The sequence below is a fragment of the Anopheles cruzii genome, chromosome X, assembly GCF_943734635.1.
Source record: "Anopheles cruzii chromosome X, idAnoCruzAS_RS32_06, whole genome shotgun sequence".
NCBI classification, from domain to species: Eukaryota; Metazoa; Arthropoda; class Insecta; order Diptera; family Culicidae; genus Anopheles; species Anopheles cruzii.
Window position 1 is genome coordinate 10,135,194 of NC_069143.1, and position 27,655 is coordinate 10,162,848.

Here is a 27,655-nt window from a genome sequence, read left to right on the forward strand (position 1 = left end):
GCGTTAATGAACGAAAATTACACTTGATGGGTTTGCCAAAATAGCTGATGTAATGTGGTCAACGACTGCACAAGTAACACAAGTATTTTAAGTAACAAATATTCGTGTTTTTTCTTCCCTGAAACGTTGTCGACCGAACACCGTGAACTAACGCATCAATCGGGTAACGCGCACGCGGACAACGCTTTGTATCATTTCGAAAAGCCTGGCACGAGTAGGATTATTCATGTTTGTTTACGATGGTTGCCCGGATAGTGAACTTGGCGTAATAAAATATTCCTTTTCGCAATGCGAAAAGCCACGTTCAAACGAATCACATTTTAATGAATACCCGAACATTCACCATGAACCGGCTGTTGACACTGTTACGCTAAGTCTTTCGTCCATTGCAGCGAACGGGTTAAAATGCAATGACTTGAGACGTTTGCAGTAAGTTCCGTATAGATGTACGACAAGGTGCAGATGTGCCGATGACATTTCACACAATTTACGAAAATAACGCTAGCGATTCAACTTCGAAAACATAGCGTTTGTAACTCGCTGCAATTGAATGGCCCGAATTCGTGAATGGGATCCGATTTTGCATGCGATTTACTAACACCATGGCCTGGGTCCGCCTGCAAGGGTATGGGTGCGCGATAGAACGCCAAAGAGAAGCATAGACGCAAAGGGCAACACACACATCTGCTACATTTGCGATAGTATGGGTGTGTAGCCGAAGATGTAGAAAAGAGAACGGAAAAGCGCGCGCACCCGTATTTTACCCCGTACGACTACAGTGAGGTCCCCGTTCTCGCCATATGACTCGGTCGGTTGAGCTTGGTTTGTTTTGCCAAAGTGAAGCGTCAGCTCATGGTGACCATCGTCCACCCATCATTTTAATTCGCTAAATTCAGCACAACATTTATTTAACATTCAGAATTTGCTGAAAGTACCAGCGAACCCTGGATATGCTGTGGGCCGTGTGCAAAGCGCACGTTCCCACTTGTCTCAAGATCGTGGCCCTATGAAAAGCTTGTCATTAACCGACAATTTCGACCTTTAGGAAAATTTAAGACACGTCGTCGTAACGCGTCGATTTCCACTGTTCGCTAGCGCTATCTATCACAAGCGTTACGTTAACGCACACGACAGTTGGATTTCCTAAGATTGCCACGCTGTCATCGGCGTTTTCGTTTTTGTTTTCGAAAATAATGCCATAGTTTGAGACTGGAAAAACGACAAAAAAAAATCACATTGTAAATTGTAAATTTGTTAAAAAACATCAAGTTCCAGGAAATGAAACGTTTTTAAAATAAATGCCTTTGAACGAATTAAAATTGTGCCATTTATTTTGTTATCATCCGAAGTATAGAGTCGTATGAAATATCAATTTAAAGTTTCACAGCCGGGTTGATGCGCGGCCAGGATTCGTACCATCGTCTTTCTCACATTCAATGAAGGATTTTCGAGAAATGCTTCACACAATGATGACACCGCCATCAACATCATTACTGCTGACAGCCATCGCCATCGTATCACAACTCCGTACAAGTAAGTTTAAAGTGTATGCGCTACTGCAATATGCCTGCGGGTGTACAATACGCCCTGTGATTGTGTTGGTAATATTCGAAGCAGTTCTTGAAACTGTCTTAACGAGGAAGGCCTGAAGAAAAAAAAATCGCCACTAGGTTTATAGGTTGGTGGTTTTAAATGGTTTTTTATTTAAATTTTTTTCATTTTTGTTTACTATTTCAGCATTACCAATTAGCATCCTTATTTAGCTTCGAGATTTGATGCCTTGAACGATAAAATGGAAAAATAAAGTCTATAATCGTATATTTATTTGGAACAAAATTGAAATTTTATATTCAAAGCTACGCAGCAGCTTTAGCGAAAAGCGTAAGTAATCAATAAAAAAAAACAGGAATTTGAGGCGCAAGCCTTTCGTTGAGGCTCGCTACAGTTGTGTCACACTGCAGGCAGCGTGCATCATTTGAAATGTTTGACATACACACTAACTCTAAAATAGTAAAAGTATGAATGGTAATCATAAGTTATAGTGTCCTTGCTAAGTGGCGAAACAAATAAATCTGCTGCAGACATGTCGTCATAGGTTATAGGTAATCTGTGACACTTTAAACAATCCAAAACCATACACCAATCCGCGGACCCCATCCCAGATCTATGCCCGTACCCTTAATCAGCTTTCGTTAGATGTGTAGTATGGCTATAAATTTGTTTGTTAATTTTACAGTTCACCCCATACGTTCCCGATGAAGCAGATGTGAATGTGAAGATAAACGTGAATTTCACGGAAGAAAACGCGGTGAACGATTTCTGTCGAATGTGAAGAAGTCGTCGTAATGTGGTTCTCCAGGCCCAGTGTGGTTATTAGTGATCTCTGAAATATGAAAATTTTCAAATGCTTCCGTCCGCGCAACCAAAAATAAACTTTATTTGTTCACCAAAGCCATAGTCGTGCAATAATTATTTACCTAGTGCAACGTCATAACGGATGCTTGTAGTAGTAATACAGCAATATATATTAATATATATATATATGTATGCATGTATGTATGTATGTATGTGTGTGTGTGTTTGTATATACAGATAACTCAGTTGAAAACGTGACGATTGGTTGATGTATTTTGTATTTTTTATGTATTTGTATCCATACAAAGAATGGTTGCTACCTTGTTTGATTAATACATGACGCTCAAAGTCTCTATAATAATAAAACAACAACAGAAATGACGCTAAAATTACGAGTGACCGCGGTCGGGAGTGTCTCTTCCGTTTGTAGATTGGTCTGTTGCCACCTTGGCATCTGATTGTTCTCCCATAAGGAAACAACGGATGTTAAAAAGATTTTTGAAAGGGGAGGAAAGCTCTTCCCGTAAGAAATAAAAAAAGCGTCATGCTCAAAGTCTCTTTAACGATACTACAACAACAACATGAAATGAATAAAGAAATCATCCCCAAAATCTCTCAAGCTATAAGAACAACACAACAAGATAATGAATTCGCAAGAATTAAAATGCTGATGTCAGTGGCGGACACGCACTGCGCAGATGCGGAATTGAAGTTGGCAAACATGCGTTAAATATGAATCCACAAGGACATCGCGTCAACTCAGGCAGACTCAGAGGCTCCTGGTGTTAGAGCCTCAATGACGAATTCAATGCATTAAACTGGAATCTTATCCTAAATACGGTTCAGGGCAATGGTTGCGCGGCAACCAGATGGAAGTCGTTCTCATTGGCAGTATATTTCCACAATGCAACTCAGCAGCATTAAAAACGGATACTAATTGTAGGGGTATTGAAGTAGTGGTACTTTATTTCAGTCAAACAGGGTCAACCCTACATTTCTCATACTATTTCAAAATCTGCTACTGGAAAAATCTACTTAACGCAATAATGGGTTGTAAATAATAAATTACATCAATTTATTATTATCTGGAAGCTCATTGAACCAGGAAGAAGTCAATAAGCATAGCCAGAACGAATCCAATACTTCTATGATCAACCATCCATCAACCAATAACGTAGGAAAATGGCGATATCTAGCTGGATGATTCGGAGAAGTTTACGACAAAGGTGTAAGTACCTATTTTAACTCTTAAAGTACCCATCTTTGCAAAGAAAATGTAACAAATTATAGCTTATTGCATATTTGATGTAAATAGCCAGTAGTCGCTGGAAACCACAAAGCAAAATTCAACCGCTTTTTTTGAACATTACTATTGACTGAAAAAGCGGATGCATGCAATCAGACTAGCGCCATCTATGTTTTACATTGTTTAAAACCCATGCCTGAGACTTGGGCGAAATATGTAGCATCGACCGGGGATTACTTTGAGTAAAATATTTGGAAGTTCTCATGAAATAGTATAATATATAAGTATAGTAAATCTGACACCGGCAAGAAACATTTTAACAGTCTACTTTGATTCATTGCAGCCCGACTTCTACCGGAGGATTGCTACTATATAGATGAGACGAAGACACCAAGAGAGAATACGATCGACGTAGTAGCAGGCCTGTGTTCTCCACGAACGTCCGTAAACAAGCGTCTGAGCCTCCTTAATGCATTGGCTAAGTTGGTTGATCGATGCAAACACGACATGGGACCAATGGAAATGGGTTCATCCAAAGGCGGTTATGTAACTGCTCAAAGACATGCTTGCCTGCGCGAAGGTATTCTCGGTTTCACGAACAAGCAGTTAATGGGCTACGTTAGCCACAACCTGTTGCATCAGCTACCTCAGATACGCGCAGGTGCTCTACGAGCGTTGCGCCATTTGTTGATAGTTCCGGAGGACCTGCATGTATTCAATTCACTTAACCTAGCACACTTGGTGTCCCGCAGTTTGGATGTGATCTTGCGGAATGACGAAGAACGTATACAGGCATTAAAAATAGTGCGGCGTATGCTGGCTGTTGCCCCAAACGAGTTGAGTCCTGCTGTGATGCGCTGCTTAGTCGCCCTTGGAGAAAGTGGAAGCGGAGTTAGCGTTGGCACCGGAGGCACCGCAAATACTACTGACATCGGTAGTGGTGAGGATAGGCTGCTGCGATGCTGTTTGGCGACGCTGTGCGAGATTGGAGTGCTGAACCCAATGCTGCTGATTAAGTGCGGGGGCGTGAGTGTCATCACACGAAATGTACTCGAGTGCCATAGTCCAAGGATTGCGGAGAGTCTCTGTGGAGTCCTGCTGTACATGCTGGAGTGGCCCAGGACGAGAGAAATCGCTGCCGTCCACTTAGACTGCTTTGCGGCACCTTACTGTGACTTCACTTATCGCGTTGGTATTATGGATCGGAATAAGGATGCCCGAGATTTGAGGTTCACTTGCAGTCGGTTGGCGTTACTGTCTGTTCTTCGTTCCTGGGCTGGAACGATTGAGTTCTGTGACCCGCATCGGCCTTCCGGTTTGAGAGCCTTGATCGAAATACTGTACCTTAACCAGCTCGAGATACGCAAAGCGGTACTGGACTTACTGTACGAGCTCCTCGGACTGGCACAACCGGTGTGGACCGATGAGTACTCGGTTGCAATGCTAGTGGTGGATCCAGCCGAATACCAAGATGCATGGCGCTTGAATGAGGGGTTCGTCGCCGCCGAGGGCATGTCCATTTTGCCAAGCCTAGCCGGCAGTGTGCCGAATCTTTGTGAAATTCATCTTGCTCTGCTGCTTTACTGTTTCGTCGAAAACGGATTGCTTAACGCGCTCATAGAGGTTATCATTTCGAGTGATACGTTTATCTCAGTACGGGCCACAATATTGCTAGCGAAAATTACTTATCAGCTGCACCATTTACTGCCCGCGGAAATATGTGCGCTTACACCGGCAGCTGCTCTTCCGATGCTCGTTGCTCGGGCCATCGAAGGAAATCACCAAGCCCGGGCCGCCATATCGGCATTGCAACAGTTTCATTTGATGCTCCAAAACAGACCTGCATCGTGCAGTCTGTATCTCGACTGCATTATTCAGAGCGGTGAACTGATCAATACGCGAACCTTTCGGCGCGAGCTTTCTGCTAGCATACCGGCCGTAAATGTACCAACATTTACCAACTTCAAGTACAGCACATTAGACGGAATAAAGCGAACGCATCATGATTCGATAAGTAATGGGAGCAGAGTTGTTGGAAGTTTGTTTGGTCAGGTGCTTTCGCCGCCAAACGGCTCTAGCTTTTCCAGGCAACCGGCATGGGATACGCATGACAGTAACACAATGTCGGGAAAGCGAGCACCACCTAAACGAAACAAACTACTGCAATTGTGGGATAGCATCAAGGAAAGCGACCGGCTCATCAAAGAATCGCACGTACTTTTACTGAAGGACCCCAACATGTGGGATTGGGACATCATTATTACAATACTACGGGTACGTTTTTAAAAGGAAACTTAGATATTTTACAGCTTGTTTGGCATGCCACCACATCCACTTTCAGCTGAAACTTGGTGTTTGAAATTGTATTACAAATTTCTGTTAATGTTACAAAGCTCTGTTAATAACTAAAGCTATATTGTATATGTAAATTATTTTGCAGTCCGAGATGCTGGGAATGAAACTGGAGGACCAAAATAATCGTTTTGTTCGGCGGCTAGTAGATTACTTCAAGCCGAGCAACAATCGCTTCTCGCACCAGGACCTAATGAGCACTAACAGGCAGCTTCCTGCCTACGTTACTGCTGGGCTGGAGCTTATCGATGCAATGCTCCAGTCGCCCGAGGTAAGACTGCACTATCTACGTTGTTGATCAACATAGAAAGGCTGCAAATATGCAACTTGTAATGCTGTCGCATTTGTATTTTACAGCTAGAGTGTATTCGCATCCTAACCGATCTCTTTACCGACATCAGTCGGCAGCTGCTGGCGATTCATGCGAAAAAATCGGCGCACGAGTGTTTGTTTAGTCCCCAGCACATGACTAGCACAATGTGCCAACAGTACTTTCTGTTCATTGGTCGCATGTGCCGTACGGAGGGTGGTATGGAGATTCTGCGAAACACCGACGTTTTTAAGGAGCTATCCACGATCGTATCGAAGACGAATCATCTCTGCTATATAAAATTGATAATTTCGGGCTTGGACTATACTATGGAAGGAGAACCACGTAGCATACTTGCTAAGGCTCTTTTGAAGCATCCTTCGGCCAAAGCACGCCTGTACAGTATACAGATGCTACGTGTGCTGTTGCGAGCTCGGTTGCCTAACTTTGAGGTGTGGGGTATCCAACTGATGTTGAAACTGGTTGGTACGATGCAGGGCGAGTCGCAGCCTCGATGCATTGTGCTGGCGGTAGTCGATCTCTTGGAAGAAGCTTGCTACGAACGTGTGTACCTGGAGGAACTGGCATATGTCTGGCCTCAGCTCGATCGATTAGGCGATCGCGCCAAGATGGTAATGATGCGCTTCTACTCAATTCCACGTGGTCTGAATCATCCTGCTGCGCAAGTCGTGCTTGAAATCGAGCAATGGGTAGCCACCTATAACGAGCGTTACGTTCTACTGGTTGAATCGGATACTCACGCCAACTTGACACAACACGTTCGTTCCGAAGATGGCACCTACAGCCGGAGACACTGCACGAACGGTACTACCAACGGTGTGAACGTGGCTGCTAACCTTCTACCGCACCTTTACGGGCAGCTGGCGCAAACATATCGAGGCTTTTCTCAGCTGCTCTGCTACGGCAAGGTGGACGAACTAATGGCCATTGTACGTAGCAACCGCTGTCGCGACGAGCGCGACTGTTTACAGCTTAAGATGGCTATATGGGCCACATGTCACGCTTGCACAAGCAAAGAAGCGATCGAGCTAGTGAAGGAATGTTATGCATGGTTTTTTGGACGGCTGGTACAGTTGGTACGATCCTCAGATGTGTACTCAATACGGGCTACTACACTCGGCGGTCTGTGTCTCATAGCCAGCACTAGCCAAGGAGCTGCGGTACTGCAAACCCTCGGCTGGGTCAGCGTGCGACACGACCGAAATACACACTGGCCGATCAAAGATCCGTATAGTTCGTTTTCACCAGAGACGACTTCGTTGTCGAGCAAGCACGCTGAAGATGATTACCACCATGTGCTAACCACAGAGGAAGACGAAAAAACGACGGACACTAAGCAGAAAGTGTTAGAGAACAGTGATATATCGTCTCCTTCACCGCAGCACTTTCGTGCTATAGACGACACTCGATGTCGGTTGTCGTTTATATCCGGATCGCCCGTGTCAACCTCATCAAATGCAACTGACGCTCGGTCAGGGCCGATTGGCAGCAGTGGTATGGATAAAGAAATGGCATCTTTTTCTCAGGTGGATTCGCACAGCTACAGGAAGCATCGGTATATGAGTGGTATGCGTCGCAAACTATTAACTAACTCCCCTACGGATGATTTAGACATATACAGTATAAACTGCGATAATGTGCTTTCATCAATTCTTGTACCTACAGCAAGGTTTCCCTCTTATTTTGGCAAACCTGTTCAAAGTTTTGCATCGATAGATGAAGACCTAGACTTGCGTTGGAAGATTCGCAGCCTCGACCGCAAATATCGCAATGAGTCATTGTAAGGAAACGGTGCCATGATGGTGTCATGGTAAAGTGGCTTTTCCATGTTATACAGTGTTCTTTTGTGTTCCGGTTTTTTATTCTCTAATAGCCTGACCAAAGATGATAGTGCAATATCAATGCCCACACCTATAAGTACTTTGCTAACGTCGACGAACACAACCGGCCCTTGCTACATGGGTAAATAAAACTAACGACAATCTCTTGCTGCAGCAACTACAATGTTTCTCCTTCGCCAGGTATATGTTTCCCGTCAAACATTTTGCTACTGTTTCCTGAGAACGAAACTCGTCAGACGCATGTTTTTCATACACCTTCCGAACGTCCTCAAACCCATCCTATGAAGGAGAAACGGAAACCAGTAGACACGGAAACAAGAAAGTCAGAATGCCAAAGTATTTCCACCATAGACCCGCAATCCATAGAGAAAAATGACGTTGATTACGAACAGCTAGTAAAAATAGGAGCTGTGCGAAGCGCGTCACCGGTAACGAATACCTCTGCTCAACATGACAACCACAAGCGATGGTCTCACGAAAACCACAATAAAGCTCAATGTCTACGGTGTTGTTGGAAGGCATTGGGTGAACAATTCATGTTCGAAAAAAAGGCCACAAATAGCGCGCAGTCAAGTACAGATGATGCACCTGAAACTTTTGATGCAATCCCCGGAGAGAAGATAGTCGACGAAAATATTGCCAACAGTATTTTACGCCACGTGCAACGAATGGCCAATCCAGTGTGGAATAAACAGTCCCGTAGCGTTCTTCTCGATGCAAAGCAGTCACACCCGGATGCCTTCCAGGACGTTTGTCTCTATTCAGAGGTGTGTCACATGCTCAGTCAAAACACGTTTCGGTTGGTGTCCCGCCGTTTCTTGCAAGAGCTGTTTCTTGATCTACATTCTGGAGTGCTCTACGATGCAATGAGTAGTCATGAGTCAGATGTAGACAAGCCTGCCGATTTCTCGGTAAGATCGGACTCGAAACATACTTCTGAACCAACCGCTTCAGTAACGCATACCGTTGAATTAGTGGCAGGCAAAACACATGCATTCAACTACAGTGCGATGTTAAGAAATCAAGCACCACTTTTATCGCCCGGGGCACCGGGTAAAATGGCTACTGCAGGTGGTGTAGCCGGATTTTTGTTAAAGTCTCCTCCGCTTGCCAGCGTTTACGAAGCAAGTCTGGAAAATTTGGATGAACTATCATCCACACCGCAGAGTAACAAAGCTAAGGTCGTCTATGTGCCGGGCGAAGGTGCTGGTACCAGCGATATCACTGTCGCCGGTATGCCTATCAACAAAATCGATTCATCAACTGTCCACACCAGTACGACAAAGGATGAGCCACAGCTGCAAGATCAAGATTCCAAATATCCACCTTTCGTTAAGCAGAGCGGTCACAAATTTCGCACTAGGCCACGTTTCAATACGCTTGAGTTAGATCTGAGTTGCGTGAGAAATAAATTTCCCATACGTGATCGCAGCAAGATTGACTACTCGCCCACTAGGCCACCGGTGCTGTCTTGCGTAATGTCGTCCGGCAGCTCGTCTTCCTTTGTCAGCACCACCAGCAGTGCCAGTGCTGTGACTAGCCCGACACAAACTATGCCGATACCGTCTTTCGCCCCATTAGGTAGCTTGTTCTGCGAGCAACGACAGCAACTTAAGTCATCCAAGTCGGAAAATACTTTAATGAATACTTAGCTATTGTGTTACACGTTTAGTCTTCGTCGTGTCGTCGTCGCGTTCAATGGCACTAACGTAGTTGACGTTGCTGGGCAATGACTGAAGTGGCCGTAGGAAGTAATTGAAGTGAACCCCTCCTGGCACAATATTGTAATGAGTCCTTTCTTGATTAAGTACGAAAAGCAGGTCTCTTTATTTAAAATGTTATTACGTCTTACGTCTGAATTGCAAATGGTTTTCATGCTTACTAAAGTATTGGGATTTAAGGGTTATGTCATAGAAGTCTCTGCATAAGTCAAAACACCAGCGTAGTATAATATGAACAGGTTTTGTTTTGTAGTGTTGTGTTAAATTGTAAAGTGGGGCCATAGCGCTTCCAATATTACGTGCACAGTGTGTGATGCTTGATTTATAGCCCACAACTGTTATGACCAAATCGAGTCACTCACTACTTGGGTTTTATTGGGTAATATATCGAAAAGAAGCCACCTTGCTTAACTAGCGCATACGCTAGAACTATTTATTGTACACTTGTTTAGAAGTTCTGTTTTAGTGTTAAGCGTCAATGGGATCCATTTACTCGTCAGCAATAAACGAATTATGTTAGACTTACAAAACTATCCGTACGGTAACAGGTCGCACCCTTCGCAGATGTTAAACTTGCTGAAATTATATACGGACGTCCCTGCGTCAGACTTATGTTAAACGACTACACAAGGAAAAAAGGAAACAATATTAGGCTGTTAGGTATGTGCGCTAGATTTTGTTTAGTTAGCAGGAGCAGGAAATCACACACCTTTGCGCGACAGTGTAGGTTTAGGGACTTAAGATGCACGGAAACGAACAAAAAACATTACTGATAGAGGGATCCATCACGCTTGTTCTGCTATTTATAGCCCCACATGCTCTGAGTTCTATCTAACTAAACCATGGAGTCATCCCTTGCTATCTTAAAAGCTTTACAATTCTTGCTTTCTGTGCTCGCGATTGCTAACCGAGTAAGGACAGTTTTTGACGTACGGAACGACTCATTGAATGCTACCAGACGTGGCAGGCTTAGTGCTGCACACTAGGCGCATATGATGCAGTATGCGTATTGTAGATAAGGTAAACAGTGGCGGCCGTGTGCAATTGTTTTGTTGTGAATCTCGCGAACGAAGGAATGTGCTCGATGCTGCTTGGTTTTTCGGAAGTAACTGCGGTGCGTTCATTAAACGTTTTTCGTGGAAAATATCTCATAAGTCATGTAATGCAAGCTACTGAAAATGTAACTCAGCCTGGTGCCGAGAATGAAAATAATAAGACTAATAAAACATGTGGCGTTTCAAGTCAGGAACATTTACTTATTTGACTACAGGCTATTTACTCATTTATCCGACTAGAACTGCAGCGCTTTTGGACTACAGCGCTCGAGCGCCTTCGTCCACCACATCATAATCCTGGCCGTTTTCGCATATCTAACGACGCACTCCCGCCATCTCAAGCGGGGCCTACCACGTGGGTCATCGTGGGTGGGTCAGCTGACTTGAAAAATCGTGGGTCAGTCGACTAGAAAATATCGACTTTTAGACCTGGTATTTGTTTGTTTTGGCCAACACTAGGCAAATCTTCCAGCAGCTTTGTCCTTCGACGAGGATAAAGCGGCTGGAAGAATTGCACACGTTGCTTATGCGTTCTAGAGAAAAAAAAAACATACCAGTAATGTTACTTTTTGCAGTACTTTACGGTGTTGCTGTAAACAACAATTAAATGAAAAAAACTTCACATTATCGAACATTACAAAAAACATAAGATTGTTTTCGACGCAATGGATCCGATTGAATAGATTGCTACACCGTTCGCATGCAAATAGCTGCGAGCCGTTTTTCGTCCAGGGCACCGCGCTCGCAAAAAGGGGTTGATGATGTTGGGTCGGCAATCGAAATTCAATCGCTTGAAACAGTAGTCCATCGTGGCAGATGGCGAAGGACTGATGATCAGTGTCAGCCAACATGCAATCCGTAGTAGTGCATAAAGTAAACAAACTGCTGGTATTAATTGTCACAAAACCATTCCAACATTAGATCGACTCCTGCATTCGGTGTGTTGATAGTGACTGAAAGGAAACAACAGTTAAAAAAAAAAACCGGCAGCAAAACACACACATCCCGATTGCCCGAGGGTATCGAGTGCTCATGCTCCTGTGCGTCCTCGCCAAGTCCTTCACATCGAACCCACCTTCCCCGGTGCCACGGTCCCGCTGTCTGCAACCTGTGTCGATGTCTTATTCATACACTTTAATTCGCTGCACGACTTCCGGACTGTTGAGCCGAGGCAGGGCGCTCAGGCAGGGCGGGAGTGAAGTCCCTTCGCCGGAGCGCCATGCTGGGTGGGACGGAACGAAACATCATTAGTTTCCCGGTCTCTGATGGATCAGGTGGATTTAGGGATTTCGAGGATGCGTATCAGAGATTAGGCAGGGTTGGCTTTTGGCGTGTGGCGCCGCACAGAGGGCCTAACAAATATAAATGAGATATCAAAGATATAACCGATGCGACGCAACGCGAGGTGCCGGGACGGGACGACCCCTCGAGTTTTCGAGGCGAAAAGAGCAATACAATTTTCCGCGTCAGCGAAGCGTTACATTACCGCCGATCCCCGGGTGTGTGTACGGTGGCGCCGGGTGCGCCGGCTGTGGCTGGATTTCACGGAAACGAGCAGCAGTTATCTTCGCTGTACGCATGACCCCGTGATTGAGTTGGAGCAAGGTGCAGCGGACCACTACCGCCAGGATGCAGCCGGTGTCCTGCCACTGTGGGCTGCGTTTCGGCTGTTTGCCGACTGGTCTGTTTTTACGCAGGCCACGGCCGCTCCATTATCGGTTTCGGCCGAACGACCACGACCAGCAACTCTATCGTATTGGATCGTAGAAAGGGTCACGGTACTGTTACACCAATGGATGATGGCTTGGATGGCCGATTGTTGGGCGACGGTCCGATCTGATTATCTGACAACGAACGCTTGTTGGTGAGTGGTGACGTTTCTTGGTCCAATTTAAGATCTGTAATTAGTCGCCGGTATACAAAGTTAGCTTCCAAAGTTGCCACAAAAGTGTTCAAAGCGTACCGAGGGGTCTGAATGCCGTTAGCGAATGGATTGGACTGGAGGAGGCTTGCTCGATTCCGTGCTGAAAGTTGTGTTGTCAAAAAGGTGCATTACTCAGTCCGCAGCTGCCCACCTCCTTTTTACAGCGACTAATGAGCAATGACCCTCCCATAAACGATTTGTGTCTTTAAAGTTCCCCAAACACTTTTCCCATTTTATATTGTTTTGTAGAAATTCTAGAAGTGACTTCCAGAAGAAAAACATTTTCTTTTTGCGGTTTTCAGAGCAACAACGCGAAGACTTTCGGTACACCACAATAAAGAGTCTACTGGTAACGCAAGCGAAGGTAATTCCAGGTCTCAAGGAAGCGCCATAACGTTGTCTTTTTGTTGTTGTTGTCTTCCAGTGTTCCAGTTGTGGCACCGCCCCCGGGGCGTGTGTTTCTTTTCCTGCCCATAACGCCCTGCCAGTTCTCGGTAGCCGAGCCGCGCCGGAAGTTCATAAAATTAGTCCGTTTTTAGCGGTAAGATACAGTGGCGGCGACGACGGCGGCAGCGGCGGCGGCGGCGGCGGAACACGGGAACCATCCGGAGCCCGGGAACCGGGAGCGGGGCTAATCCAGCGTACCCATGCACAACACGTGGCGTGGTTCCACACCGGCGGTTCTCTTCGCCCGCCCGCCTGTCTGGTGGCGGGTCGACAGGGGCTCAGATTTAACGAAAGGTTTTCCCTCGGGTGGTTCCCTTAGCAGCAGCCGCACCCTGTGCTCCGTCCCTCCACTCTTCACTCTCCACTTTCCTTCTCTTCGCTTCCGTCATTCTCGTTCTCGTGCTGTCGGGCACATTGAAGATGTCATTGAAATTAATTTTTAAAATACGTTTCTTGATTTCCCGCTGGACTCATAAAACTCGTCCCCGTCCCCGTCCCCGGTGGTACCGGTGTGCCGCGCCGCGCCGCGTCCTGAACCTTCCGGACGGAGACGGACTTGGGAATTGGGAATTGCTCGCGAAGGGCGCTCTTTGGGGCGCTTACCGTCGGAAGCGCCGGAAACCCCCGAACAAGGAGAACGATGTTTTCGGGTTTCCGCCCCCCTCGCGTCACTTGCCCACCGTTCGATCCGTGTGCGTTTGGGAACGTACTTCATCTTGAGTTCGTCTCTCGGTGTCTCGGGGAGTTTATGAAATACACCTCTTGCCACTTAGCGGCAAGCGGCACCACCTTAACGACAATTGCAGCCGTTTATTTCCGGCGCGCCGCAACGCCGCGCCGGCCCTGAAACACGCCTCGCGGGACCGGAGTCCCCTCCGAGACCCGGAGCAGAGGAACGCAACGGAAACCGAACACAACAAAGGGTAATCAGCTATCAGCGGAAAGTGGTGCTTAGTGGTAGGAACTTCCTGAAGAACAACTGTGCGGTGACATCGGGGGGCCATTAAGTTAATGTCGCATACCGGCCCGACTCACCCGCCCGGGACCCTGGTGCGAGCCTTTTTGGCACTCAGCATTCCTAGAGTGCATTTTTGGGCGCGGCGTCAGACTGAACAGCTGACCCGCGGCATCCGCCGCTGGCTGTGAGGACCTTTTTTTTTCTCTCTGCGTTCTTAAGTTGGCGGTAAGGTGACAAGTTCTTCAGCACATGGGAGTGATGGGAGCAGGCTAAGAGGTATGTCAGGGCCGGAGTGGTTCACGGCTCTTGCTCTTAATGGACCGCACGGCCGCCTTGGCAGCTAGCGTAAGACTTGATTTCTGGATTGCTTCAGTTCGATCGTCACAGGGCAAGATCATAACTTTGCTCTCTGGCCATTGGCCCCCCCGCCTTGGGCCAGACTTTGATTGGACGTCACAACGGTCGGACGCTAAAAGGCCAACGAACACGGCGGGAAATTGTTTAGCTAATATACGGGTAATGTGTGGCAGTTAACGTGTAAGCGGATCCGTTAATTAGCGCATGACCAAACCAGGCCGACTGAAACCTGCTGCCGTATAGTAGCTGCAGCTGCAGCATCATTAACCACAATAGGACCTGTTTGCCAATCAACACGAAACGCGCCTCGGCGATGATGGACCAATTCCTGGAGTGCCTGGAGCCGCCGTCCCTCCGAAATCGTTGACACATCCGTAGCCGAGCCGAGGCTCAATTGTACTCAATTTAATTTGCATCTGCCCGGAACAGAACAGAGTCACGATGGTCCATAACTATCAGGCTCCACTCCAGCGGCACACAGTCCGTCCGGGTCGGTTCCAGTCGGACATTAGCATACGCGGATACTACAGAGATTGCGACGAGCGGGCTCAATCTGGTGCCGACCTCCAGGAGTTCTCGGCTTGGCCACAACTTGCGGCCATCTAGTTTGTTATTGATTTATATAATGATACTTTTCTATCTTCACTTGTTGTGAAGAGAGCCGTGATTAGGCTAATGTGACCGTTCAGGGCTATTCGATTATTTATGGCTCAATTATTGTGAACGCAGTGTTTAGCGCACGGCGTAAAGTAAATGTTTGCATCATGTGCTGCTGATCGGGGTTCGAACTGACGTAGAGGAATGGCAGCCGTTGGAAGAGTTGAAAACGCTAGATATGAACGCTCTTGGCTGTCAAGGACCGTGTGAAGTGAACTTTTGGTCAGTTTTCGACAGCAGACACTTCACTCGTTCGGTGTTTGCAGCGTAAAAGCCATCAACTCACCGGTCAACGGATCCCTTATGTCTTACTAGACTCCAATTTAAAAAAAAGATAAACCAAACCAACACTTTGTTTTCTGACTTAACATCACTGTGGATAGCGCCACAGTTTGACGTGAAAGCGCCAGTACGCTCACAACATTATCTCACGGTTCCCAACCACCCCTCCCCCCACCTCCCTTGGGGTCTGACTGGTCTTTGCTGGATCGCGATGCATTCAGATCTATTTCGCAAAAAACCCCCCGCGAAGCGACTGATGGGCAGGCTGATGATGGTTGATCCAGTCTATCTGGGGCCGGCGGTTTTCTTCGGCGGCCTTCCCATCCTTCCTTCTTTTTAATAAAAATAAACTTGAACAAAGAAATAAAAACAACAACCATAACCGAATCGAAAAAAGGCCGAAACAGTTTAAAGACGTGCGACGTGCTGGGCGATATATGCTGAGCACTACGGCGGCGGCGGCAGAGGAACCCCGTAGCCGGAGAACAAGTGGGCAAACCGTTACGACGCACGACAGCCCACGACGTGAGCAAACAGAACCCGCGCCCCGGATTCGGCTACAGGTGGGCTCTACATAACCCCGGTTCGCCCCGGTTCGCGACGGTTCTTCCGCCAACAGCGAAGGCGTCGTCGTCCCGGACGATCTGATTACGGTGTGGGTCCCCTGTGGGCCACCAGCCTGTGCCAGCCACCAAAAACCACAGCCACAAAACACAGGGCAAGTAGCCCGAGCCCGAGCGAAGCCGAGAGCTGCGAGCTGTGAGAACGGACAAAAAATTGATAGGACCACCCCTTTAATGAAGTCCTAATTATAGAGTGCAGCTGCGTTTGTGTGGCACCCACCCTCTTCGACCACGCCCGGGAGAGAGCGATCAGCGATCGGCCGGGACAAGATCGCCGAGGTGTTGAGATGGCGAAGACACTGTGTGTGTGTTTGGCCTGTGTACCTGTGTGCCTCTGAGGGATCTCCACACAGATGCAGAATGACACGCTTTCGTAGGATAGGAAATCTCACGCGCAGTCGGGCGAAGGAAGCGAAACTGCGGACGATCCCCGTTCGTACAGGTTTGCGGTTTGCCTTTTTCGTTTCGCGCGAGACTTGTCAAAGCTTCCAAATTCTCGTCTTGCGTATTTCGATGGCTGGAAAAAAAAATTGAACTCAGCCGTGTGGCCGTAGCATTACCGAAACTAGCTGTTCAGGTTCTACGGCTCCGTACTCCCGTTAGTCGTCGCGCCGTAAGTCAGTCGTAAGTGTCGGTGAAATCCTGTCGTAATCACCTCTGCAGTAACCTCTTCTGGGCTACCAGCTAGGCGCCTATTTAGGGTGCCCCGTGTCTACCTCTTGATTGTAATTTGATGTTGAACTTGAACCTCGTATCTTGACGACTCCGACGACTGGTAGTTATTAACTACAGTGTGGAACAAAGTTACAAATTCTTCAGGAAACCCACGTTCTATCTAGAAGCCGTTCATTATTCGCCTGCAAGAGCAGGGCTGGAATAATGTAGTTCGACCTCCCAAGAATCGGACTGTCTCGAATAAATTCATCGAGAATACCCTACCCTGGGGTTATGTGAATAGAAGAATACATATAAATTTTTCATTCTGCACAACTGTCAGCTATTCAAGATCACGTCAAGGCTTATGTGGTCGAATACGACTAAGACTTTCAGCTAGCCCAAGAGTCCGCATTAATAACTAGTAATTCAGTTGAGTATGGTTAACAAACGAAAACAAACATTTCAGACAGTTGTCAAACTACAGACTGTGGAGCGTAAACAAACGTTAGTCTCTGTCGCCCAAACCATATTGGCAACCATTGCCAACACCAGACCGCAGACCGCTTTGACAGGCCACATTTTTCCCACACCACACCACACCACTGTCAAACGTTTGTTGACTCGCTTTGACTCTTAAGCAAAAACGGAAAACCCTCGTGCGGGCTCGGGTGGACTGACTGAGCGGGGGTAGTTATGGCTGCCGGCTAGCTAGGTGCTGATTTGCGACCCGAACCTCCACTGAACCGATGATGTACCGAAGGATGTACTTTACCTGTCCGTGTTCGTAAGGTCATGCACATTTTTGGGTCACAGTGCACGGCACAGAATGTAGCGTCGAAAGGCGTCCTCGTCCCGAATCGTGTGTTGCATCGGCCGATCGGCGTTACATACCCACGGCACGGCACACGGTACTCTGCAAGGAACGGGGCTCATAAATCTTCCAGCACAGCAGCCGCAGCAACCACAGCAGCAACAGAGCCATGCTTTATGGCGACGCACCACTACACAGAGCAACCATCGATGGGAGTCCTGACACAATCAGTTTACATCGCACCGCGAACCGATTAGGAGCCGCGGCCGATATCGGGAGCCGCGGCCCGACCAACGTCGCCGACTGCCAACGGGTCTTTTGGGTCCTTTTCGGATGGAAAGGTGTGAGGGGTGGAAGTGGGACGAGGGGAGGGCAAAGTATACGTTAACGGCATGATATAAACAAAAAAAAATCTCCTCCCCTCCTGCTCTCTGGCCGACGCGACGCGGTTATATTTGATCAACTGCAGTTCGCGTCGATCGCGGGGAGTTTCGATCGCCCTGGACGGTCCTGCAGCAGCAGGCATTTGGCCATGATTTATTGGCCACACCGTGCAAACCACACCCCGCGCTGGCCGAATAATTTCCCCGCTCCACACAGCGCGTTTGCTCTACAGCGCGTTGCCTTGTGGCGTGCAGCTTCTTCGAGACCGGAGCCGCATAAAATTGATTATTAAAAATTGATGTTGCGCTAAGAGCGTTATTAGGCGACGGGCGACGGCTCTTCAGCGGAGACCACCTACGACGCTACGGCTGTCCCATTGGGTAGGTGCGACGGACTCCAGCCAGCTGTAGTCTCCAGCCAAGGCGCTCGGGATGCGATCCCAACTACGACGCCGACGACCGGTGCCGAAGCGTGATGTGCGCACGCCCAACTGCACGTCCTGGTTCTGGGGAGTCTGGGGTTTGTTGTGGCAACGCGCGCCTCAACGTCAACGCCAGCGTGTTGCCAAAGGCGTGCTTCCGGTCGACGCACCGTGTGTTGTATCGATATGGATCGGCACGGCGCAGGTCACGCTCAGAATCGCTCGCGAGTCAGTATCCGTCGGAGGTTCGGCTGGACAGCTAGTGAACCACGAGTGGCCGAGCCCGGATGGGTGGCAAGGCGAAAAAGAAAAAGGCCACCAAAGAGCCGGCCGCCACCGGCGGCGCTGGCGGTGCCAGCGGTGGTGGCGGTGGCAGCGGCGGAGCGACCACAGGGGCCACCGCAGCGAAGGAGGCGCCCGCTGCCGAAACCGAGGAGCCGGACGAGGACGACGGCGAAGCCAAACCGAAGAAGGGCAAGGGCAAGAAGGGGAAGGGCAAGGGCGGCAAGTCGTCCAAGTTCCAGGGCGACATCTTCAACGAGGCGGCCATGGAGAACGCCTACTACATTTGCCACAACATCCAGGATGTGCTCAAGTCGCGCGGATTCGCCTGGCCCGAGGGCCAGAAGAAGAAGAAGAAGGGCAAAAAGTAGGCACACCGGGACACTCCCCGGGGACACAAGCCTGCCGCCGTCTACAAGCGTAAGTGGTTTGGACCCGGAGTCCGGACGGTAATTCAACTAGCGTTCATTGAGCGAGATGTGAGCCATTTCCGGCGAATGAGTGGCTGACATTTCCAGGCCAGTTGTGACACCTGCTGGGCAGTAATGGAGCGCCGCTCTAACCAGTCCCTACCGGAGACCGAACCTGGCCGAACTTGAACTGGACCTGGATTTGCCGCAGCATTGAGGTAATTAGCTCTATATCAACCCCGCACTGGCAGTGTCAGTATTGCCACGATTACGCGATTGCTAACCGTTTCGTTTATAAGCCTTTCGTGCTGATGCTAATGCGATCCGTAATCGGGCCAGGTTCCGTTCGTCGCTTCATTAGGCTCTCTGGCCCCGGAATTCCGGTGCATCGCAGGGCTCGGGACGCGTTCTGCTCGAGGTTCTGCTGCTGCTGTTGCTGCTGGCGCCTACCAGATGGTTCCCATGTGAGACAGCCGCGTTGAAAAACGATGCGCTTGCGGTCGTTGCTTGCTACGTCCGACGTCGAAAGGAATCAAAACAGAACCAGAACCAGGACCGAGCTCATCGTTACTGCTGGACGCCTGCGGGACCGCATTTTACTTTTTATTACAGTGGCTTTGAGCGTGATTCGTGATGCTACTATTTACAGCTCACGGTTAAATACACGGTGGGTTTCGTTTTACGAAAGTTACGTACCTTCTGAATGAAGGTGAATTTAGAAAAGGTGAATTTAGCTTAGGTGAATTTAGCAATTTTTTTATATTCTGTATGTTGAAGAGGTTGTGTGTTCTGAGCTTTAAATTGAGTGGCCTGGTGCCATTTTTCTATGAGTCCATTTGTTGGTTGAAGTTTTAATTTTTTTTTTTTTTTGAAAGGTAGGCCGCAATGTTTAGGACCTTCAGCTTTGATCGATCAAGCACGTAGTTAGCCATATAGCCAACCATACCTTTCCTGCATTCTCACAACCCATAATTGCTTCCTCTTTCTCAGGTGCGCAGCGTACGCAGCCTTAACATAAGCGTCATCGAGGCCGTCGCTGAGCCGCCAGGAGCAATTCGACGCAACATGCGCAGCCCCGAAGTTATGGTAATGATTGGTGCAACATTCCAAGGTCGTCATTCTACGAGAGGACGGCGAAGGCCGTAGTGTTTGCCGCCGTAAGAGGTTGGCCTCTCCCGAGGTTGATTCTGCAGCACGATCTGTCCAAGAGTGTTAAATAAAAACGGTTTTTTTAATGGGACGATCCATGGCGATCGTAGCAAAACGTGTATATATATATAAATATACATTATACAAAGTATACGTGGTTCGGCGTTGTATTCAGCGTACCCAGCGTTCTTGATTGGTGGTATTTACAATCCGGGCGCAGCATGCAAATTGATGATAAGTAACGTTAAACCGGCACCGGAGTAACAAGCAAAGCAGGAACAGAACAACGAAGACCGAAGACCGCTAAACGCCAACCGAAAAACAAATAATATACAGAACAGAAAACAGTGGGGGGTACTAAAATGGAAATTGAAGAAGCCAAACGAGAGCTGGGCGAGCGCGCGCCCGCTCAGCCTCACCACGCAGGGCCATGGCACTTACCTAGGAGGAGTCGTTCGCCCGGGGTATCCGAGCGACCTGGAGTTGGTGGCCGTTGCTGGCCGTTGTTGTTGTTGCTGTTGTTGTTGGGGTATTTAAAGGAATCTCTTTTGTTACTGTCAGTTAAAATTCCCAGCGTGATTTCTCGGAGCAACTCTCTGAGCTGAGCGCTATCAGTCTGCGCGGGTTGGCTGCGTTTCATCTGCGTTTGCCTTTGTTCACTTTTTTCACTTTTTACCAAACATTTCATGTTTGGTTTTGTTTGGTTTTTTGTGCTTTGGCTCTTCGTTTTACCCACTCCGATCGTTTTGTTCTAGTGTGTGTTTTTATATTTTGTTTTTAATCATTTGAAAGTTTGATCTTCCACCTCGTTTTCGATACCCCATTGAACTTTCACAATATCTGTGGTATCACAGCCTTCGCGTCTCATCGCGGGGTTCTGTTTTTCCTGTTTTCTTTTGTTTTTTTTCTCTTTAATTCCCAGCCATCATCCGAACATACGGTACGCCGCTTATCTCAGGTCCATCGCCTACCAGCGGGGACCAGCGGCTGTGGGGAGCCGGAGCCCTCGAAGAGCGAACGATCTCCGCCGTATTATGCACCGCCTAATCGAAGACGTCAGTTCCGACCGTAATCCGACCTCCACGGTCTGCTCCACGGGATGCAGGGCAGGGAAAAGACATGGCTCTGGTGGTGTCGCTGGTGTTGCTCTAACGAAGCCTGAAACCGAAACTGTCTTCGAGAGCGTGCATCATTATTTGTGGTCGTTAATTTTGTTTGTTTTTTTGTTTTTCGGTTACTCTCCAAGGCCTTATTGAGCGGCTACCGGGCGTGCCGGGGTAGGTAGCATGATATACCTGACAGACCCGGGTGACTTATACACTTCTGATTGATTGCAGGCGTGTGGAGTGGAGTGCGGTGAAGTTCGTTGCGCGCTGATATTTAATTTATTAGCCCATTAGATGGGGTGGGTCGTACCGTTTGATTTGTGCTGGAAGTGATACAATCATCAATCATCTGATCTCCGTGTCCCTTCGGCTTAGGCTAAACCGGACCCGAACCCGCTTCTGGAGCCACTTCTGGACCCTCGCAGGGGTGCTGGTAGAGAGAATGACGGACCGTGAAGAAAACTAGAAACGAAGCGCACTCACCGGTCGGGATGCGAGATCTCGATCTCGTTGGAGGCGAGTCGGAGCCCGATCGTGGTCGGAAGCGACTCCGTGCTCCATACCCTCGCCGGTGGTGGTTTACTCCAGCGCTCCCGTACAACTTAATCCGGGGCCTCTCCCGAAAGACTGCCGCACATGCGCACTTTTATCGAGACCGGTGGCGACTGTCCGTCGTTCGTCTGCTGGACTTCTGTGTGTGTGTGTCTGGGTCTGCCATTCCAGCGCACTAGGACCGTTTTTTGCGCCGGCCACCGAAATGAGCAGGTGTCAGAGCTAAGAGCCCAGTTCAGGTCCGACGCAGGCACCCACACAAGTGACCGCTGATAACGAACGATTTCCATCAATACGGGCAAATGTCATCCATCAAGACCTAAACTAGCTAACAAGCGTGTCTCTCGGTATCAATTTATCTCTACTTGGGACTCCCGCTCGTATTGGATTCGCTACGTTTTGTGTGACAGCCAGTTGACACTTGACCAACGCAACGCTCGGAACCTTCGACATTTCACGGGCCACAATCTTCGCTGTTGGTCGCTGAGCTGATGGCGCTGAGCGTCATCGCCAACTGCGTCCCCTCTATTTCCGATAATCACAGCTCTGACGTTAGCGCGGCGCCCCGACCAACAAGTGCCGTGTGGTGCTGGATTTCGGCTGGTGTGGCATCTTCGTCCAGGTCCAGGTCCGCGTGTTTGTGTGTGTGTGGCCTCAAAGTGCACATTGCACACCGCCGCTGCGACGGTAACGGGGCAAGCTGGCAGGGGCGCTGGCGCTGGCACCCTGGCACACCCAGGCCAGGCGCTCGCCACAACCAGCTGGCGGACGGGCGGGGCGGATATGTAATTACACCCTAATTTTTCAATCATCTCCTTTTCATGATCCCATAAATTATCTCCCTGCCAAGGTGCCTACCGTGTGTCCCCCGTGTGTGTGTGTGTGTGCGCGCGCGCTGAACGCGCCGCAAAACCGTTGCTCTGGCCCAGCGGAAGAGCGGTCCAGCGGAGGATCCGCAGGATAGTGGTGCGGTGCTCCGGAGAAGCGCGATCGGATGCTGAGGGAAAAGAGCGAAGCCCCGCGAAACGGAAGGATGAAATGTGTATTCAAATTTTTTGTGGAGGGCCTTGGAGTCCGAAACCCCCACCCCCCCGAAGGCCCCCAAAAAGGATCCCGGGTTTCCTGCGCTGGCTTCCCGAGGTCTCTCGAGGAGGAGACTCGAACAAGTCTGGTCACCGAGCCGGGCCGCCGAGACCAAGGTAAACAAAATTGGTTTCCCCGTGCATAGCCCTACCCGGCGCAACCCGACCGCTGTTGCGTCTGGTTGCGTCTGTTTGCTCATAAAATGCTGCTTGTTTGCACACCACCACCACCACCACCACCAGCAGCACCGTCCACAACTGTTAAGGAAATGGACACGCATGCGATGCGTGGCGTTTAGTTTGTCGGATTTTTTGGTCCTCACTTTTCTTTTTTTTCTCTTGTGGTCGGATAGGGTGGTGAGTTCGGAGCCCGCCGAAGGGCACTGCAAGCTGTCGACGAGCGAGATCCTCGGGGTGATCCGGCGCACCCAGAAATCACGGAGGCTGCTCACGGTGTGGTGGCTCTGTCGTCGCGTTAGACTTCGTGCGCCTTTGGGCGAGCTCTGCCTTGCCGTTCTGAATGGTTAAAATTATGAAACATTTTTACGGAAATTCAGTACTCCCCGAACTGACGAACCAGCCGACGCACGTGTGTGTATTCCTATTGCTTGATCGAATATTGTACAGGGTGGTCAAAAATTCTGCACCGCACCGGACTATAAAGGCGCCATTCAGGGATGGGCCAAATTTGGACCCCATCGAGTGCCATGGGTTTCGAGTAGAATTGTGATTGTTTTCTGACGTCCATCAGCTTAGTGCGCCATCTGACGATGGGTTTCGGCAATCTTGACACTTGAACGCACAACGAAATACAGACACCAGCTTTGAGGTTTTATAGAAATAGCCATTAATCGATTTGAAGCATTTCTGTTGCATCCGTGTCCATTCGCGACTAGTTGCTTCCACAACAGGAAGTATTGTGTACAGTACTTGGAGTATTTAGATATGTTCACATGTTGTTTACAAAGAGCACGTAAGAAGTCACAAGTTTTCCATTACACCATTAGTGCTTTTCGAAGAAGTGGCCAACCACAAAAAATGGTTGGCCTCGAAAAGCTGCTTTCTGTGCCGGGACACCAGCGGCATCGGTGCACCTTGCACCACACACACACACACAGGCTAATGCTTTCGGGACCGGGGTGACACTTTCGGTGTCCTGTCGTGCCGATCCGTTTCGGTCCCCCCGGCCCTGAAAGCCCCGAGATCGCGGCGGTCTCGGTCTCGACAACTCTGCAGCCGTCATCGATTGCCGGGCACGCGAAAAAATTTACATTGAATTCTCCGCGTCCGTGGTTTGGTCCCACGTTTGGATTTTTGGTGTCTTTTGCGGTCCGCCGCCGCGCCTAACTGCCAATGCGGTTAATATCGGTTCCTTTTCTTCGGATATCGGTTCCGTTTTGCCTTTTTCGCTTGTTGAGTGTGTGTGCGCCTTGAGGTGTGTTTTTTTCTCTTTATTTTTGCGATTATTATGCTATATTACCGCCACACAATTGAAAGCTAAACCCCTTTTGATGAGGATGAATCTGTGATTAAATCTATTGGTTTTGTCTTTTCTTTTTCGCTTTCGTTTTCGTTTTCGCTTTTTCCCGCTTTGTTGGTTAAGCTCGACCAGCTCGTTTCTGGAACGCGTTCTGCTCGAACACAGCGTGTGCATTTTTATACGCCGCCGTGTTGCAGTTGGCCAATTTTCGGTTATTCACTTTTCGTCGTCGTGTATCGCGATGTTTGTTTTTTGCTGTTTGCTCGTCGTGCTTCGGCTCTCTCTCTCTCTCTCTCTCTCTCTTTTCACGCGTCCTGATCCTCCGTTTGTCGCTTTCATTCTCTTCCTTACTTCACTTGTTTTATTTGGTTTTGTTTCGTTTTCGCTGGTGCTCTCTTCTCCAGCGTTTTTCTTTCTTCGTTCTTTCCAATCCGACACGAGGGACGCGCTTCCAGGGGGAGCTCAGCGGCGCAGCACACGGGGTCGAGTGGTAAGTTCGGCGACTTGCTTCTGGCTTCGTTTAGTCATAACGAGGGAAAACACCTCTTTTCATCTGCTTAGTTAACCCCCACAGATCCACGCTTCTTGTCCCCCCGGGCCACGCAGCGGGTGGTCCACTGGTGTGCAGGACTTGACGTAACTCCAGCCCGTCTGAGTGTAGTGATGCTGCGGCCTGCCGGTGTCGCCCGCCAGTGGCACAGAAGTCCGCGTCGAAGGACACGAATATGTGTGATGGATCTCGGCGTAGCATCTGCTGCCAGAAAATGGCCATGGCCGTACCGGTTTTTGACGAGGACCAAATGCCTAGACCTAGAAGCCGGTTCATGTCTGGAGATTGTGACCTAGTAAGTAATCGGAGGAGGTTGACAGCATTGTTCACCAATAAACTTTCAAACAAGTGGTTCGTCCGTAGATCGCAATTCATCTCTACGCTGATCAACGCTGGTGCCAGTGGACATCGGAGTTAGAACCTGTGGACAGTGAACTCAACGCGTTGTTGAGCCCGTATTTGCCGTAGTACTTTTTCAGATAAACCAGAACTAAACTGTAGCCGATGTTGCTTGAGTTTTCTAAATAGAAAACTAGGTTAAAGAAGGTTTCTACATAGAAAGGTTGTGCTGATAATCCCGAATGTCCTGATAATCAATCCGCCGGAGTGCTGATAATCAATCCGTCACAACGATCCCGGATGTCCAGTCCGAGTCCTCGTCCAGTCATGCGCATCCTAGTTGCGAGCCCAACCGTCCGAGATTGGAGAGCACAGGCCAAAAAAAAACGCCGATATGGACGCCGATTTCTGTCTGTTGGGACGCCATGTTCGGGGGGGGGAGGGGACTACTAAATTCCCCCCACGTCCCGCCCCTGTCCCCCTAGGCCAGCTTCATCTTCGCACGGCTCCTTCGTTTTCCGACGCTCGGCGGCTTTCCGAGATGTGTGTTCTGGCCGCAATTGGAAAACGCCGCCCGTTCGCGAAGGAGCCCTACAGCGATGACAAAGTACTGCGGCCATGGTGCGCATGTTCCGGAAATTTTTATTTATTTCTTACGCGCGTTTTTGTATAGTTTCGGTCTTCCTGCTCGTTCGGCGACGGCGGCGGCGGCGGTTTTCCTTTCGTTATGGCGCGCGCAAACCAAATTGCGAAAAAAACATCTCGGCACCGGCGCTTCGGTTCGCTCATAGTACGCGCTATATTTACCGCGGCTCTCGTACCCCCGCCCCCTGCCTCCCGAACCCTCCCCCACACAGGCGTCGGGCCAAACCGGGGCGGCGGCTCCGTGGCGTTTGATCTGCTCGGCCGATGAAATTAAATCCCCAACTCGCCCGGGCCCGGGGGGGGGGGGGGGGGGGGGGGGACACCGCACGACCATGGTGCACCTTCAGGGAGGATAATATTGTAAAAAGACATTACGTTCGACAAACGGGATGATTATTATTTTCATTTAAACTTGCACGCGGCCCGGCGCCGCCGCGATGTGCCGTGCCCGAGTTCGTTCAGACCGAGCGAAATTATTATTATTTGTTTTTATTATTTGTTATTTTTCTACATATCACAGAGGGCCGAGAGCTGAGGTCCGACCGAACCGAACAGCACCGCACCCGTGAGCGGGATTTCTTTGAACATATTTTAAATATTGTTTTCGATTGTGGCGTTCGTCCGTAGATGCGCCAAGGATCGTCGGTTTCTATTCGAACGGGCTCGTGTTCGTGCACAGCATCTTGAGTGCAAAACTTTGAGTCGGTTCTGCCCGTTCTTACAATAATAATAATAATAATAATAAATTGATTTAGATTAATTCCATGGAAGTAGCATGAACATGAGCTTTATACACCGGCCTGATGAAACGTTCCAACATCTGCTAACAGGAAGGCAAAATCGAAATTTATCGAACTAGAAACACTAATACTAATACTTCTAATAAAGTACGTTCGAATACTGTTAATCATATTGGCGAAAATCGAAAATCAAATTTATTCATCCGCAAATCGATACTTTTTCGGAATCGACGATTGTTTTCTGGTGTCGTATGTGAGCCGTTGGTCTACGCCTTTCGTAAAACATTCTGGGCATCTGGGTTTTCCAGGAGGACTCGGTTCTGTTTAGTTAGGTGCAATGGTTGCTTATGAAAAAGGAAGTGTTTTTAATATTTAAATTGTCGTTGTCTGGCTGTGAGTTGAATATTTGGGAAGATGACCCAGCCTCCGGGGGGGTCAGTGTATCCGACTATCCGTTCAAAGCGGCACGTTCCATGTAGTTCATGTTTATTTGCCACTACTTCTTGGCCGACTTTCCGTATCGCTTTCATTCTGGAGGCCCAGGGGTTTGCCTGAATGTCTCATTCGATTCCGTAGCTCGGCTAGTCTTCCCGCCAAAAGTGTTACCGACTTGCGTTGCGTGCTGCTGCAGCACCAGCAGCACTGGAAATGGGTTCGAGCAAATTAGAACCAGATTTTTCGCAGCTCCTCCCCCGGTGACGACGACGCGGCTCAAGAAGTGTCGCACCACTTCGGGGGGTTTCGGGTGAGCAGCCACCACCTGTCTGGGGTTTTATGGGCCGTGTTGCTACACTTTGGTGGCGATCGTTGCCACTCGTCTTCTGCTGAATTTGCATGTGACCGCCCTGGTTTGGAGTAACGCGTAATCTTCAACGATCGTGTGATCCCCAACAGTGGC

The 27,655-nt window shown here is 48.8% G+C and overlaps 2 protein-coding genes across 2 annotated transcripts; both read left to right on the plus strand.

The window, feature by feature from the left end:
- Positions 1 to 3,501: 3,501 nt before the first annotated feature.
- LOC128272378 (rapamycin-insensitive companion of mTOR) lies at positions 3,502 to 11,061 on the plus strand. The gene is made up of 7 exons (XM_053010181.1): positions 3,502 to 3,583; positions 3,945 to 5,875; positions 6,042 to 6,224; positions 6,311 to 7,850; positions 7,950 to 8,064; positions 8,158 to 8,246; positions 8,306 to 11,061. Exons 1-7 carry the CDS (start codon positions 3,538 to 3,540, stop codon positions 9,775 to 9,777), a joined length of 5,376 nt encoding a protein of 1,791 aa, XP_052866141.1. The 5' UTR covers positions 3,502 to 3,537; the 3' UTR covers positions 9,778 to 11,061.
- Positions 11,062 to 18,709: 7,648 nt separating this feature from the next.
- Positions 18,710 to 19,075, plus strand: LOC128270356 (small lysine-rich protein 1). The gene is made up of 2 exons (XM_053007759.1): positions 18,710 to 18,791; positions 18,828 to 19,075. Exons 1-2 carry the CDS (start codon positions 18,710 to 18,712, stop codon positions 19,073 to 19,075), a joined length of 330 nt encoding a protein of 109 aa, XP_052863719.1.
- Positions 19,076 to 27,655: the final 8,580 nt, after the last annotated feature.